The sequence below is a fragment of the Trichomycterus rosablanca genome, chromosome 24 (assembly GCF_030014385.1).
Source record: "Trichomycterus rosablanca isolate fTriRos1 chromosome 24, fTriRos1.hap1, whole genome shotgun sequence".
In the NCBI taxonomy this organism is placed as follows: Eukaryota; Metazoa; Chordata; class Actinopteri; order Siluriformes; family Trichomycteridae; genus Trichomycterus; species Trichomycterus rosablanca.
Window position 1 is genome coordinate 19427488 of NC_086011.1, and position 15341 is coordinate 19442828.

A 15341-nucleotide genomic window follows, 5' to 3' on the forward strand; every position below is an offset into this window, starting at 1 on the left:
AACAAGGCACTTTGTCCACTTGCTAAATGTCCCCATCTGTGCATGCAGTTTGGATATACCTAATTCTCCTGTGCACTCTGGTGACCCCTGCAGGCTGAGGAGGGTCGCAGACTAGCACAGGTCTCTAGTTATGTTGATGCCTTGATCTAACAGTAGGAGTCACTGTTGTTCAGCACATGTTTTTTATATCAGGTAATAAATGTGGATCTAATAATAAAAACTATTAATAATTCAACTTAAAAACAACAAACATGTCAGAATCAGAATCATGTTAATTCCCTCCAATCCTCCTGCTACTGCAGCACATTGTACCAAGAGACCCACCTACTCTTATTTACACCTTTATGTGTGATTTGTTCCCCTCTGTCCTGTAACACTGACCGCGCAGGACAGAAAAGATAGAGATGAGGACGGGGGAGGGGGAGGGCGTGGTCATGTCTTGATTCAGTGGAATTCCCCGCCCCACCCTTCACCTGAGCCCCACCTCCTTCAGAAGCTTTAAAAAGCTGCAGGTGAGAGAAGGTCAGGTAGACTTCACCAGATACACACACACTCACACACAACACACACAGAGTGCACACACACACTCTCACACTGAAAGTGACTGGATTATATTCAGAGACGTCAGACCTGCTTTCACAAACTGACCAGGTAAAACACACACACACACACACACACACACACCTGTCACTAATTCGGAGGATTATTTATGATTTTGTAGTCGTGGTGCTGCTCGCTGTAATTTTTACTTAAAGAATTTCATTCTTATGCTTTCATAAATCATCTTATATCTTTTATAGTTTTTTTTAATAAATATAAACATTATATCTGTATCTCATATCCAGCTTTAATGTACTGCAGTGTTTTGCACGACTTGGTGATAAGCGTGATGATCTGTGTTACTAATTCATTTCCACCAAACACACACTTACACTTCATCTAATCCTTTATTATTTATTATTATAATGTAAAAATGATTTCTTGTCTTATTTTGCAAATTGTTGAAAGTGAAAGCAAAGTGAGTTCTGAATCAGAGGATGAAATATGAGTGTGCAAAAGATTTACAGACCTGATCACTGTCGTGTTTCTGTATGTTCATCATATACACTCAATAAATCATCACACTGAATAACCCCAGCAGATCTGCTCTATTCATGCTGTATTAATGTTGTAATAATGCACGGACTGAATCACATCTACACTCTGAACTCTACAGTTATAAACTTCTATAAACAGAATTTTATGATGTTAATGGTATATAAACCCTGCAGAGACCTTTCAGATTATGATTTATAAACGTGTGTGTGTGTGTGTTTAGGTTCATGATGGCCTCTAGTGAGCTCAGCTGTATCCTGAACATCACCAACGCCAACCTGTACCCGACCGAGCCCAGCCTGAACACCGTCAGCTTTCCCATGATGCACCGCAGCAGCAGCCAGTTCAGCGACGCCAACTACTGCACCAACTACATCAGCACAGTCGGTGAGAATACATCCATTATTTATATTTGTCAGTCCTAATAATAATAATAATAATATCAAGAGATCGATTGAAAAATCTAGTTTTAAATGACATATAATATTATCATTTAGTTTGATTGGTGCTCTGAGGGTGGCATCAGGAGGGCATCGCTGCCCGGTCTGTAATGCAGACCTGAATATAAATCTCAGCAACAAAAAACCTGCAGAAATAAAATCAAATAAAGAAGAAACAATAAACTAACAACTAAATACAGAGAATAAATACTGTAAACACCAAACACTGTTACTGTGTGTGTGTGTGTGTGTGTGTGTGTGTTTAGCTGAATGTGGTGACTTCATACTCAGAAATAATTAACAAGCGCTAAATGTTTAACGTGGCCTAAAGGAATGTACCTGCACACACACACACACACACACACACATGACGGGTGTGATAAGGCTGAACAGTGGCTGTTTGTTTAACAGGTCGATTAGCTGTGTGTTACTGGTCTGACTGATGCTTACCTGAGATCTCACCTGTCTCTCTCTCTTACCCGTCTCTCTCTCTCACCCCCCCCCCTGCAGGTTCATGGCAGCAGCTGAGCCCTCAGTCCTGGAGCCGTCAGAACGTTCTGGAGTGGATCAGTTACCACGTTGAGGAGAGTAAATTCGACGCCACCCTGGTGAACCTGGACTGCTGTGACATGGACGGATTCACGCTGTGTTTCCTCAGCAGAGACGAGGTGATGGGAACCTTCGGCCCTCAGCTGGGGGCCACGCTGTACCAGAGCCTGGAGAACCTCAAACACAGACACGGTGAGGAACATCACAACGTTTTAGATCTGTGGTGGAGAGTCATGAGGGATCTGAGGTCAGGAGTGGGGTCGGTGTGAGGGGGGTGGATGCTGTGGTTTGGATTTTTTGGGGACTGAAGGTGATTATTTCTGTTTTTTAGCTCTGTCTGACGACATCGTGCCCAACTACATACTGGACGAGACCTACGACCTGCTGAACAACTTCCTGTCTGGCCACCCGCTGCTCGAGACAGTAAAGGTTCAGGACATTCCACCAGGTGAGCACCTGAACTACACCTGAACTACACCTGAACTACACCTCTCTCACCTAAGCTACCATATACAGCCAAAAATATGTAGACACCTGACCCTGAACATCTCATACCAAAACCAGATGCATTAATATGGCGTTTGTGGCCACTGGATCAAAAGAACATGTGTAAGATTAGTCACTGATGTTGGGGATGGAAGGCCAGGCTCACAATCAACCTTCCAATTCATCCCAAATGTGTTCAGTAGGGTTGAGGTCAGAGCTCTGTGTACGCGGAGATTTTTCACATCAAATTAATCAGATGAGATCACGTCTTTATGGGTTTTGGTGCTGGACAGGTAATCAGAAGGACCTTCCACAACTGTCACATGACTGATTTTACAGACCTGAACTCTAAGTGGAACAGTTGTGTTAATAGAACGTCAGCAGGGTTTACATGATGCTTCTCTTGTATTTCAGTCAATAAGAGGGAGAGCGACTTCGGCTACTACGATTATAAACCACAGCTCACGCCGGGCAGCGACCACGGCTACGACTCGTACCAGGACAGTCTGGACAGCTCCTTCAGAGGTAATGAGAAGGTTTCTGCTCTCACCTCTGCACCACCAACACTGAAGATTAAATCTGTAGCTCATCTGAAGGGTATTGGGTCAAACCTCGTCAATCCCACTGGCCTCTGTAGCCAGAACCAGTGGCATTAATCTACATAGGTGGGACTTGATCATGTTCACAAAGCTGGTCGTACCCGATCCCACTGATCACCTTTATTCAATAACAGTGAGGGTAACTGAGAGAATCAAGGGTCAAGGGCCTCACTCAGGGGCCCATCAGCTTGGTTGTCTGAAGCTTGAACCAGCAATCTTACCATTAGTGTCCTGAACACTATCATTATTAATCAGGAGGAATCTGGTGGAGCTCCAGTCGGGTTCCTAAAGTTCTGCTGTTATTAGTGGAAATAAAAACACACCAGCTGAGTTTTTATTCTCTAATAATTAATGTCACGTTGTTTTATATTTATATTTTATATTATTCATCTGTTTCATTTCCTCTCAAACTGTCCAAGATTTTAGCAAAATAGCAGAAAACAACAACACGAGCAGCCGAACCATTTAACACACAGATAAAAATAAAGTAAATCCTCGTTTCTGCAGCTAAATTAAAATATTACGTTTGATAATCTTCACAGGAAGTTTTCTGAGCCCGAGTTCTCCAGAGTCCGCCGGGAGCGATTCAGATCCCGACTACACCGAGGCCAGCTACAATCCATCACTGAGTAAGAGCTCATCATCCTTCTAACGTTCATCCTGATAAACCCTGGACTTAACTCACGTGACCCTCACACTTCTGTGTTTCTCTGTTTCTGTGCAGAAGTTTTTGTGAAGCAGGAGCCCACGGAGAAGAAGAAGAGAGGACGACCCCCCAAAATCAGCCGCGGCTCAGATCACTACGTGGAGAACAAGAAAAGTAAACACGGTGAGAGATCATGGAACAAATAAAACCGAGGGCTGAAGGGTCGAAGGGCTCATTCATAAACCTTCTGATTAAAATAACCCAGTTCAGTTTGAGATGTTCAGGAACAGGTGGGTGACGACGTTCTTTGTTTTTCCCGACAGCTCCTCGTGGAACACACCTGTGGGAATTCATCCGAGATATCTTGATCCACCCGGAGAAGAACCAGGGCCTGATGAAGTGGGAGGATCGGCGGGACGGCATCTTCAAGTTCCTGAAGTCGGAGGCGGTGGCACAGCTGTGGGGTCAGAAGAAGAAGAACAGCAGCATGACCTACGAGAAGTTGAGCCGCGCCATGAGGTACCAGTTCCACCTCATTATTATTATTATTTTTTTAATAACGCAAATCAGTTCTTCATTAAAAAATGAACCGTCCAGACGCTCGGTGGCACAGCGATAAAAACACGCTGGCACACTGGAGCACATCTCCAACTCGTAGGTTTGAACATCAGCTCTGTTACTGACAGGCTGGACGCCCATATGGACACATTTGGCTCGTCCAAGGGGTTTCCTCATAACTGCTGCATCATAATGATGGTGCTGCACAGAGACGGGGGATAACGGAGATCAGTGCGTGACTCTCCGTGCGCGATACGGATCGCCGTATGAACCCTGGTGCAGGTGAAAAGAAGCGGTGGGTGCTGCACACGTGTTGGAGTTAGTAACAACAGTTAGCAGTACAGGGGAATTGGATACGACTAAATTAGGAGGAAAAATTTGTGCAAAATGCAAAAACAAAAACAGATCCTACAGATAAAAACAGTTCTGGGTTTCCTGTAGAACCGTTAGAAGCTTGATAACGAACCGGTTCTTCAGGGAACCAAACATGGTTCTATTAGAAGAAGCTTTTCTGGTTAAATAATAATTTATAGATAACGTATGTATAATGTATGTATAACGTATGTATAATGTAGTTGAGTTTGCTGACGCTCGGGCTCTGATGTTCCTGCAGGTATTACTATAAAAGAGAAATCCTGGAGCGGGTGGACGGCCGGCGTCTCGTCTACAAATTCGGGAAGAACTCGAGTGGCTGGAGAATCGAGGATGTCGGGGTGTGAGGGGGTCGAGGACGAACTTATATAAACGAGGCACTTATGAGAATCGAGGCAGTGAGGTGGGACGGACCCGAGGAACATGAAGGACATTAGCGCCGGCGGGTGGGCGTGGCTCTGAAGGCTCGTTTTATACAGACAGACTCTTCCCAGTGACGGGAATAAAACTAACTAACACTGTAAGCCAGTTTTGGCTAAAGTAGGTTTTATGAACCGATAATAACCTTCTTCTGTTATTGTTTGTGTTTTCTTTTGATTGACTCTTCTCATGTCCAGTGGGCACGCGGGCGTGGCCATCACATGATCTCTCACCAATCGCCAGAGCTCGGCTAATGCACCACACAGGCAAAAGTATTAGGACACCCTTTATAATATTAAATATTAATCTATGTGTTTCAGACACAACAATCACTAACTGCTGTAAAAAATCAGTGATTTGCTTTGCAGCAACAGTTTAGGGAAGGCCTTTTTTTTTTACCCGGTTTAAAAACAAAGAAATGGATGAACCAGAACACCAACAGATCAGTCATTTCTTTCGATCAAATGGGCACAAATTCCCACAGACGTACTTCGAAGTCTTGTAAGAAGCTTCTCAGAATAGCAGTTGTTGTCACACATTAGCTGTTAATAGTGTTTGATTTTGGAGCAGGACGTCCAACAGGCTCATGCTCAGGTGTCCAAATACTTTTGGTGGTGTAGTGTAGTGTAGGTGCAGATATGAGTTTTGTTTCAGTACTGGTTCTGATCCACACGTTTACTTTCATCTCCTAAACAACGTGGGTATAAAATCCTCACCAGATCAGTACAAGTTTACACTTAATTTACCCACAATGCTTTAAAAATAAGTAAAATGCTGGTGTTTTAATAGTTTTTATGTAGTTAATAACATCTATGTTTGATTTATTCTGCTAACAATCATTCAGCCAGAAGCAAAACAATCCAGCTCTGCTAACTCTGCTGTGTGTTAGCCGTTTAGCATTAAAGCTTACAGCAGGAAGCTAACTCTGCTGTGTGTTAGCTGTTTAGCATTAAAGCTAACAGCAGGAAGCTAACTCTGCTGTGTGTTAGCCGTTTAGCATTAAAGCTAACAGCAGGAAGCTAACTGCTGTGTCTCTGTTTTAATGAAGTGAACGTGATGTTATCAGCAGTACTGGAACAAAACTGAGAGAAAATACTCAGTTTATGATTGTATACCTGCTTCAGGGAGAAAATAATCAAAGGTTCTAATGTAAACAAGCTAATTAAAGAAGCGAACGTTTTATTGGCATTATATTGTTAGTAAACAAACAGAAACAATAAATCAGTCGTTTATTCTTTCATTTATGTGTATAAATATTAAATCTTTATATTAATACATGAGTGTATTTAACCACGGTGTCAATCAGGTGAAAATCAGGTGTGTGGGTGTGTGAGTGTGTGTGTGAGTGTGTGTGTGTGTGTGTGTGTGTGTGTGTGTGAGTGAGTGTGTGTGTGTTGGGTGAGTGTGTGTGTGTTGGGTGAAGGTTATTCTGTTTAATCACACACGTGGTTTCTGTAAGACAGATTCTCACTCAGAGATATTTGACTGTATGACATGTTGTCTGTATCAGAAGTTTTTATAAAATAAATCTGTTTATTAGAAACGTTTCGTGTTTTTTTATTCTTATTAGATTTTGATGAGTTGATGTTTTGGTTTACTTCACTTTGATGTTTATAAATCTGGTTAGGTTATACAGCGGTACCTTGTAACTCAACGCTCCCCCTGAACTACAATAAGTCACGCTAAGTTTTGTGCACCGCCATCACACTTCATAGAAAATAACGGCACAGCAGTGCAGAAGTGGTTCTGTCACTTCTCATGTGAATGCGCCGGTGCTGAAGGGAATACGGTATTCCAACATCAAGCATCTCCACCATTGAGAAGCGTCAGGAAACAATAAAGCAGTAAAACTAAAGTGCAGCTTTTATTGTATTTTTATTAATGTTTAACTGTTAGTAATTGTATTTCAGTGTGTTTATATTATATTTGTGTTATTTTCAGTGTTTAAGCGTCAAAAACAACCTCATTATTTTACATGAGACTAAAATATCTGCAGCTCCACTGGACCATGGACGCATTAACAGGTTTCACAAACATCCTTATGGGAAAAAATACCTCGAAACTCAACGTCTTTAAAACTCAACACCACTCCCAGAACCCACTGATGTTGAGTTTAAAGGTACTGCTGTATTATTATATGTATTATTATATTATATGGTCGCTTTTGTGCCTAGTTAGTCCCAGTTAGTCCCAGTTTTGACCCGGTTAATCCTGTTTGAACAGTTTTGACCCAGTTAGTCCCGGTTCAGCCTGTTAGTCCTGATCTGTTGCTGCACAGTTTGATGAAACTGATAAACCTAAAGTTTCTCTGGACGTTGATTTTATCTCTTTATATCTGTAATGAAGGTGTGTTTCAGCAGGTAGTTTCAGGTCTCAGGTTTACAGTTTCAGCGTGTCTGCGCTTGTGTGTAAATAATATCTGGACGCGTGTGTTTTTTGGACATGGTCCTGTTAGTGAAGGACATCAGTGATGAGATCTGTGATGAGATCTCTTTACTAACCCTGACACATACAATCAAATGATTGTTAGTGCTTGTTGATGAGCCGTGCGGAACTGAAGCATCTGTGCTTGGTTTCTCCTCGGTTATTTAAGAAATCTGCAGCAGCACCTTCTGCTGGATGGTCGAGGTATCAGTAGGAGTGGTGGAGGAGTACAGAGAGTGTAGTGTGTTCTTCCATACATGTTAAAGCTCTCTGTAAGAATCCACCACTGTCTGGTGTAGAGAAGCTTCACACATGTTGCAGAAGGAGAGTATTAGAATTGGATATATCTAAAACTGGAACAAAATAGCGGAAAGCCTGAAGTATGAACGTTTACCGCTAATGTTTTTGTTCCCTCACATGCCAGAATAATCCCGTCTGAACAGCTTTAGGCGTGTCCACGTCTAGCCTGAGTTTGCATCTGAAGCCCTGAACAGCAGACGCGTCTCCTTCAGTCTGAGCCGTCAATCAGCGTCCGTCTGAGACACACGCGGCGTCCACCGTCCCCCCGCAGGCACGCTCAGGTCGTGCACTGAGTTCGGTACACAATCCGGCTCTGTGTAAACACCTGTCAGGTGTGTCACTACCTGCTCCCCGTCTGCATTCTACTGCATCTCCTCTAAACACCTGCAGTGATCCACCAAGACCTCTCCAACATGGTCGGGGATGAGGTGGGTGACTGGCTTCCACTAACCACTGGGTCCATCTTAAGGCCTCTGCCATCCCCCCTCAGACACAGCCAGTCATCCCTGTGTGTAGATGCCTGACCGGCCGATAGCACCGCCAGGGATTCGAACCCTGGATCCCAGTGGTAGTGGACTAGCGTGACACTGAGTGTGTGTGTTCCAGTCTCTCCAGGACTGAGTGTGTTTGGTTGATGAACTTTTTAAACGTTTATAATAAAACATGCAGTAAACGTCTCACCGCTAGAAACCAAACGTGCAGTTACTGTTTTATTTTCATTTAAAATCGGGACCTAAACTCATAACCTTCTGGATACTTGCAAAGAACCTAAACCACCGATGCTCATAAATGTGTGTCGTGTTATTCAAACCTGATAAGAATGAATGTGTTATTATTATTAATGATGAAGATTAAGACCCTCAGAACCACTTCTCTTCCCCCGAGGATGAGGAGTGTGTGGATCAGAGTTCAGTTTGATCATTTTTCTTTTTAAGAGAAACAGAAAGGACGCAGTGAAATCCGACACACACACACACACACACACACACACACCGAGAGGACAAAGGCCATTCACACCTGTGGTGGCGGGGCCGAGAGTGCCGTACCTGTCCGACAGGTGTGTTTGGCATGGGTTCAGGATTGGCTCCAGACACGTAGCTTACGGGAAGCTCTGTTAGTGCTGCCGGTAAAGTGTGTGGCTGCTGGGCGGAGCCGAGGATCCTGATTGGCTAGAAATGAGATCAGAGACTTGTTTTCTCGTCACAAGACGTTGAGCGAGTAACCGGGTCAGTTTGTTTTTCTTCTTCTGCTTCATGCTTTCACTTTCCCACCCACTCGCTGAGTCACTTACACACACACTCACACACATACACACACACACACACACACACACACACACACACACACACACACACACAGATTAAAATCTCACCCTGTAACTGAGAAATGAAGCTGAAGTGTGTGTGTGTGTGTGTGTGTGTGTATGTGTGTGCGTGTGCAGAAGAGACCGGCCCTGCAGCTTCATTTAACCTGAAGAGTAAACCCAGCGTGATCCAGCTCCGTGTGGGGCTCAGCCTCAGGAGTGTGGAGGTCAGAGTGTGGGGCTCGTTTTCGGGTTCCCTGGACTGAAGCCCCAGAGCAGTCAGGAGCATCACACATACAAACTGATACATCAGCATGAGAAGTGGAGCTGAGATGAGCTGCTGTGTCCCAAACACCATCACACTCTCTAACAGTGTGTTACATTTATACTGGTGCAGAGCTGTTCTGTGTGGTTTCAGACCTCCACTCCTGACCGGGGAGGGTCGTGACTAAAGTTTGAGTTTGATTCTCAGTGATTTAATATAATAAATATAATATAATATAATATAATATAATATAATATAATATAATATAATATAATATAATATAATATAATTAATATAATATAATATAATATAATATAATATAATATAATAAATATAATATAATATAATATAATATAATATAATATAATATAATATAATATAATATAATATAATAAATATAATATAATATAATATATTAATATAATATAATATAATATAATATAATATAATATAATATAATATAATATAATATAATATAATTAATATAATTAATATAATATAATATAATATAATATAATATAAGCCCCAGAGCAGTCAGGAGCATCACACATACAAACTGATACATCAGCATGAGAAGTGGAGCTGAGATGAGCTGCTGTGTCCCAAACACCATCACACTCTCTAACAGTGTGTTACATTTATACTGGTGCAGAGCTGTTCTGTGTGGTTTCAGACCTCCACTCCTGACCGGGGAGGGTCGTGACTAAAGTTTGAGTTTGATTCTCAGTGATTTAATATAATAAATATAATATAATATAATATAATATAATATAATATAATATAATATAATATAATATAATATAATATAATATAATATAATATAATATAATATAATATAATATAATATAATATAATATAATATAATATAATATAATATAATATAATATAATATAATATAATATAATATAATATAATATAATATAATATAATATAATATAATATAATATAATATAATATAATATAATATAATATAATATAATATAATATAATATAATATAATATAATATAATATAATATAATATAATATAATATAATATAATATAATATAATATAATATAATATAATATAATATAATATAATATAATATAATATAATATAAAGAATAAAAACGACTCCGGGGTGATTAAGTCATGTAGAGAATGTTCTCCTGGACTGGTGCTTGAATACATCATGACGTCTCTGTGGTCTGCAGACGGGCGTGGCGCCGCTGCTATACAAGAAAACTACTGAATTATGAATATTAATGATGAAACGGTGCTGAGTGTTTAAGATCTTATCTGAGCACCAGAGCTGAACTGGATCAGCCGTTAGCATAACTAATTTATTAAACATGATCACAAGCTCAAAATATAAAATAATTCTGTATAAATATGGACATAGTGGAATTAAAAGCTTTATATTTATATAGAGTGACCCAGAGCTTAGCTTTACTAGTGTTTTATCCTGGTGTTTGTGTGGAACATGGACGGAGCTCCTCTTCATTCTGGCAGTAGTGACCGTGACCCCTCCCAGATTTATGTCTTTCATTTATTCTCCTCTGTTGTGTTGTGTCTGGGTTATACTGATACTGATACCTGTAGGACTTGAACCCTTCCCGTTCGAACCCTCCCCGGTGCTTCCTGCTCCTCTGTGTTTGTTGTAGGGTTATAAACTTTTAATTTTCCAGTAAACTTTTATTAGTGGAACTTTGGACCCTGATCCTCCTCCTCCACCCGACTCTATAAATAAAACTCATCATATATACGATCACTCAGAAAGTATTCACACCCCGGGACTGTTACTGACTTTATTATGTTTATTGTGTTTATTGTGTTGTGGGTTTGAAGGTAAACAGAAATAATTATTATTTTTACCATCAATCTACATGCAGTAACCTAAAATGATGTGAAGTTTTAAATAAAAACCTGAAATCTCTTATTTAATCTTACAGAAGTGTTCAGACCCTTTACTGTGGTAAATCATAATTAGATGTCCTGTTTACTCTCATTTCTCTCTGAGATGTGTTTGGAACTCGACCTGGTGCATTTTAAAACCCGACAGTCGCTCTAAAAGAACCCAAAGGTCCTGTACACAGAGCTTATGGTCAGGTGTCCAAATACTTTTGGTCATACAGTGTTTATATATGAGAGCAGAGTGACGAGCTGCAGGAGAAATCAGCTCTGGGATGAACCGGATTAATTATACTGACTGAATGGGCACAAATTCCCACAGACAAAGTCTTGTGAAAAGCTTCTCAGAGGAGTGGCTATTGTTCTGGCTGAGATCATCACACAGAGGGTCACTTTATTTTATTTTTGAAACGTGATGTAGGACAAGCTCACGCCCAGGCGTCCGAATACTTTTGGTCATGTAGTGTAGCATGAAGTCCCATATAACACTGGTTAATGTAAAGATGCAGTAAAAGAAACTATTGTAGTGTTTTACTCAGGTAAATAATGACGTCACTAAGTTTGTGAACCCCGGACTGATGCAGGTCTGATTCTGTGAGACGCTCCATCACTGACCTGCAGTGCTACGAACTGCTAACGGGGGCTAACGACGGCTACAATGGTCTACTGTAACCCCTCCACACCCCTCCACCCCACCGCCACCACACTCATATAATGTTTAACCTAAATCTGCCCCCCCGGCTGTGATAACAGAAGCAGGTCAGCAGGTTCAGTTTCACTTTAATTCACAGCTATAAACTTTATTATTAACTTCATTATCAGCACAATAAATCAGATCAGTCAGATTAATCATTAATCATTCCTCAAGATCAAATCATAAAACCTGATGAAGGTATGTGAACCTGCCGGCACCTCCCTGCTACACCCGTCTATCAAAATACAGTAAATACAAGTAAAGAATTAAGACCTGATCTTCTGTCCTGCATAAAATCATCTCAACCTCAGGTGGGTCAAACCAAGCACGCTGAATGACTGCACTGCTCCAGAGCTCGATGTTAGCATGTATAGCTCGGTGGTTATGCTACTGGACTAGTAATCAGACTGGGGATTTGCTGGTTTAAGCCCCATCACTGCTCAGTGGCAGCTATTGGGCCCCTGAGCGAGGCCCTTAAGCCTCAGTTTCTTAGACTGTATACTCTCATAGTTGTGCCTTATATAAACGCACCTGCTAAGTGATTTAAAGGTTCAAACCCTGGTCTCCAGGACCGCTGAGCCATGTGGCACCATATCATCTAGATTCATAGAGCAGTGACTCAGCAAAAATGTACGTGTGCTTTATACCACTCTAGCCAATTCATTCATACGAATTTAGCTTCCAGCCCTGGTGAGAGACCACTGTTCCACGTTGTTTTCAAACAGCTACAGTCAGACTAGCCTTACTTATATGGACACAGAGAATTCATCTACTGTAGATAAACAGAATCAGTTATGAGGAACGTCACAGATCGTTGTAGCTCATTAATCATCTCAGTCAGAGAGAGAAGAGTAACAGAAGTCATGAGAGCTAAACTGACTCCTGATGCTCTGACGTGGTTCAGTCGTACAGACGCGTTCAATTATTCTGATCATTTAATATTCAGATGAATCGTGATGTTACTCAATTCTGGAATCCACACTGAAGGTCTTGCAACACACACACACACACACACACACACGAGACCTACATACACTTACAGGGTGAGAAACATGGAATTGTGGGTATTATGTACATAACTAAGCACAATACTTTCAAATTCAGATTCAATCCACTTCGGTCCTAAATTTATTATAAAACGTCGTTTCTTTAAGCTCCTGATCCAGCAGCAGTGAACATGAAAAGTCTGACACTTTCTATAGAGAGGAATCTGAAATACACACACACACACGTCACTACTAATGAATGAATGAATGAATGAATGAAAGCCTTTATTGTTATTGTATATAAAATACAAAGGAATTTTTCTGTTCACCTCTTTGGAAAAGCAGAACACTCACACACACACACACACAGAGAAACACACACACACACAAACACAGAAACACACATCGAAACACACACATGGATGCAGTGTGTATATTGTGTGCTTAGTGATGAGAGTGTTTATTAGTGTGTATTGTGTGTGTGTGTGCGTGTGAGTGTGTGTGTGTGCGTGAGTGTGTGCGTATGAGTGTGTGTGTGTGTGAGTGTGTGTGTGTGTGTGTGTTTGTGATAAGAATTCAGTGTAATTTCCTGAGAAGAGGAGGTTTTATGTTGGGGGGGAGATCAGGGAAAATCCCAGCATACCTAAACAAATCAGCTCCATGATGTCACACAGGTGTGTATAAAGTGGGTGGGGCTAACAGGTACACAGTTATAATGAGCGGCTCATTCAGTGTGTGCCCTTTATTATCTAGTCTCTCTTGTTTTTTTCTTTCTTTCTATTAACTGCTTTATTCTGGTCAGGGTCACTGCGGGTCCAGTTCCACCCAAATCACACCTATGCATTAGTATTTATTTATATGTTTATCATTAATCCAAACTAGTCCTCCGTTAGATGGATGATTAAGATATTAATAAATTAGACAAAATTTCAAACCTCAGGGTCAGAAATATACAGACGGACGTTTATCATGAACATTTCTCTTATTTACATGAACAAACTGTGGTGATTAAATCATTTAGAAATCTGTTGTTGTTGTTGTTTAGAGGAGCTTGGATGAACCACCTCATCATCGACACTAGATGTTTAATGAGTGCAGTAGGTGTGTTGGTTTCTGCTGATGATTGTAATGCGAGTCCTGTTGCTTTATTTGTTTATTCAGATGAAACAGCAGAAGTGAACGCGTTACACATTTGAATAGCAAATAAGTAAATAAGAAGAGTCACACACACACACACACACACACACACACACACATGCAAAACACTCTGCAGTGATGGGGCTCAGATCAAACAGGACACGGTCACGTCTAACGGTCAAACACACTGGAGCCGGCTTCACTGGCACAGATTCTAATAAATAAATTAAGAATTTAATCAAACACACGTACTGGGACGGTGGGAGCTGAGTGGGTGGAGACTTGAAAGGTTGACAGTTTGAATCCCGGCTCTGCCATGTAGACACTGTTGGGCCCTTAAGCAAGGCCCTGAATACTGTTTGCTCCAGGGGCGCCGTACGATGTCTGACCCTGAGCTCTGACCCCAACTTCCAAACCAGCTGGGATACGTGGAGAGAATTCCGTTGTTCTGAACACGTGTAAATGTTTATATGATAAATAAATGTGTTATTATTGTTGTTATTATTATTATTGTATGAATAATTCAAGTCCATGTGTGTTTCATAACAGGATTTTGATTATTTCTGACATTTTAAAGTGAATTATTAGGAACTTTGATCTCTTGTAATGAGACGGATCCTCCGGTTCGATCCTGCACCAAAAAGCATCGACAAACACCAGCGTCACCAAACTGAAGGTATGTATGAAGCATCAGTATGAAGCATCAGTATGAAGCATCAGTATGAAGCATCAGTGTTGTTATTCTATAGGTATAAAGCCACACCTCGTATTATAAACACTATTAATCACCAGGTCCAGGCTTCGTCAGTCACAACACACCGCTGACGTAAACGCATTAACAGGAACTTTAATTAAAGAGATATGAATAATAATCCCACACTGTGACGTGATGTTTATTTACTTCTGACAGCAGATGGTGATTGATGGTGATTGATGGCTTAATCTGTTGAAAAGTAGGTGGAACAGTGGTCTCTTAGCCAGCACCAGGGTAAAGAGCTGTATGTAGATGTGTTGGGACGATCAGAGCTTCTTCATGTAGATCTTTCTGGGGTTGTTCAGTCAGTCCGGGGGATTCAGTAAGACTTCATTAAGAAAGAATGGGATGTTAAACTGACCCTGAACCTGAGACCAGCACACACACCTTTATTTATCATATATACAGATACATGTGTTCAGTA

At 40.9% G+C, this 15341-nt stretch overlaps 1 protein-coding gene across 1 annotated transcript; it reads left to right on the forward strand.

Annotated features, from left to right (window-relative positions):
* The first annotated feature begins 551 nt into the window (after nucleotides 1-551).
* On the forward strand, nucleotides 552-6708 carry elf3 (E74-like factor 3 (ets domain transcription factor, epithelial-specific)). The gene is made up of 9 exons (XM_062986461.1): nucleotides 552-651; nucleotides 1319-1482; nucleotides 2046-2276; nucleotides 2416-2532; nucleotides 2985-3095; nucleotides 3712-3798; nucleotides 3894-3998; nucleotides 4139-4334; nucleotides 4987-6708. Exons 2-9 carry the CDS (start codon nucleotides 1323-1325, stop codon nucleotides 5090-5092), a joined length of 1113 nt encoding a protein of 370 aa, XP_062842531.1. The 5' UTR covers nucleotides 552-651; nucleotides 1319-1322; the 3' UTR covers nucleotides 5093-6708.
* The last annotated feature ends 8633 nt before the right edge of the window (nucleotides 6709-15341 follow it).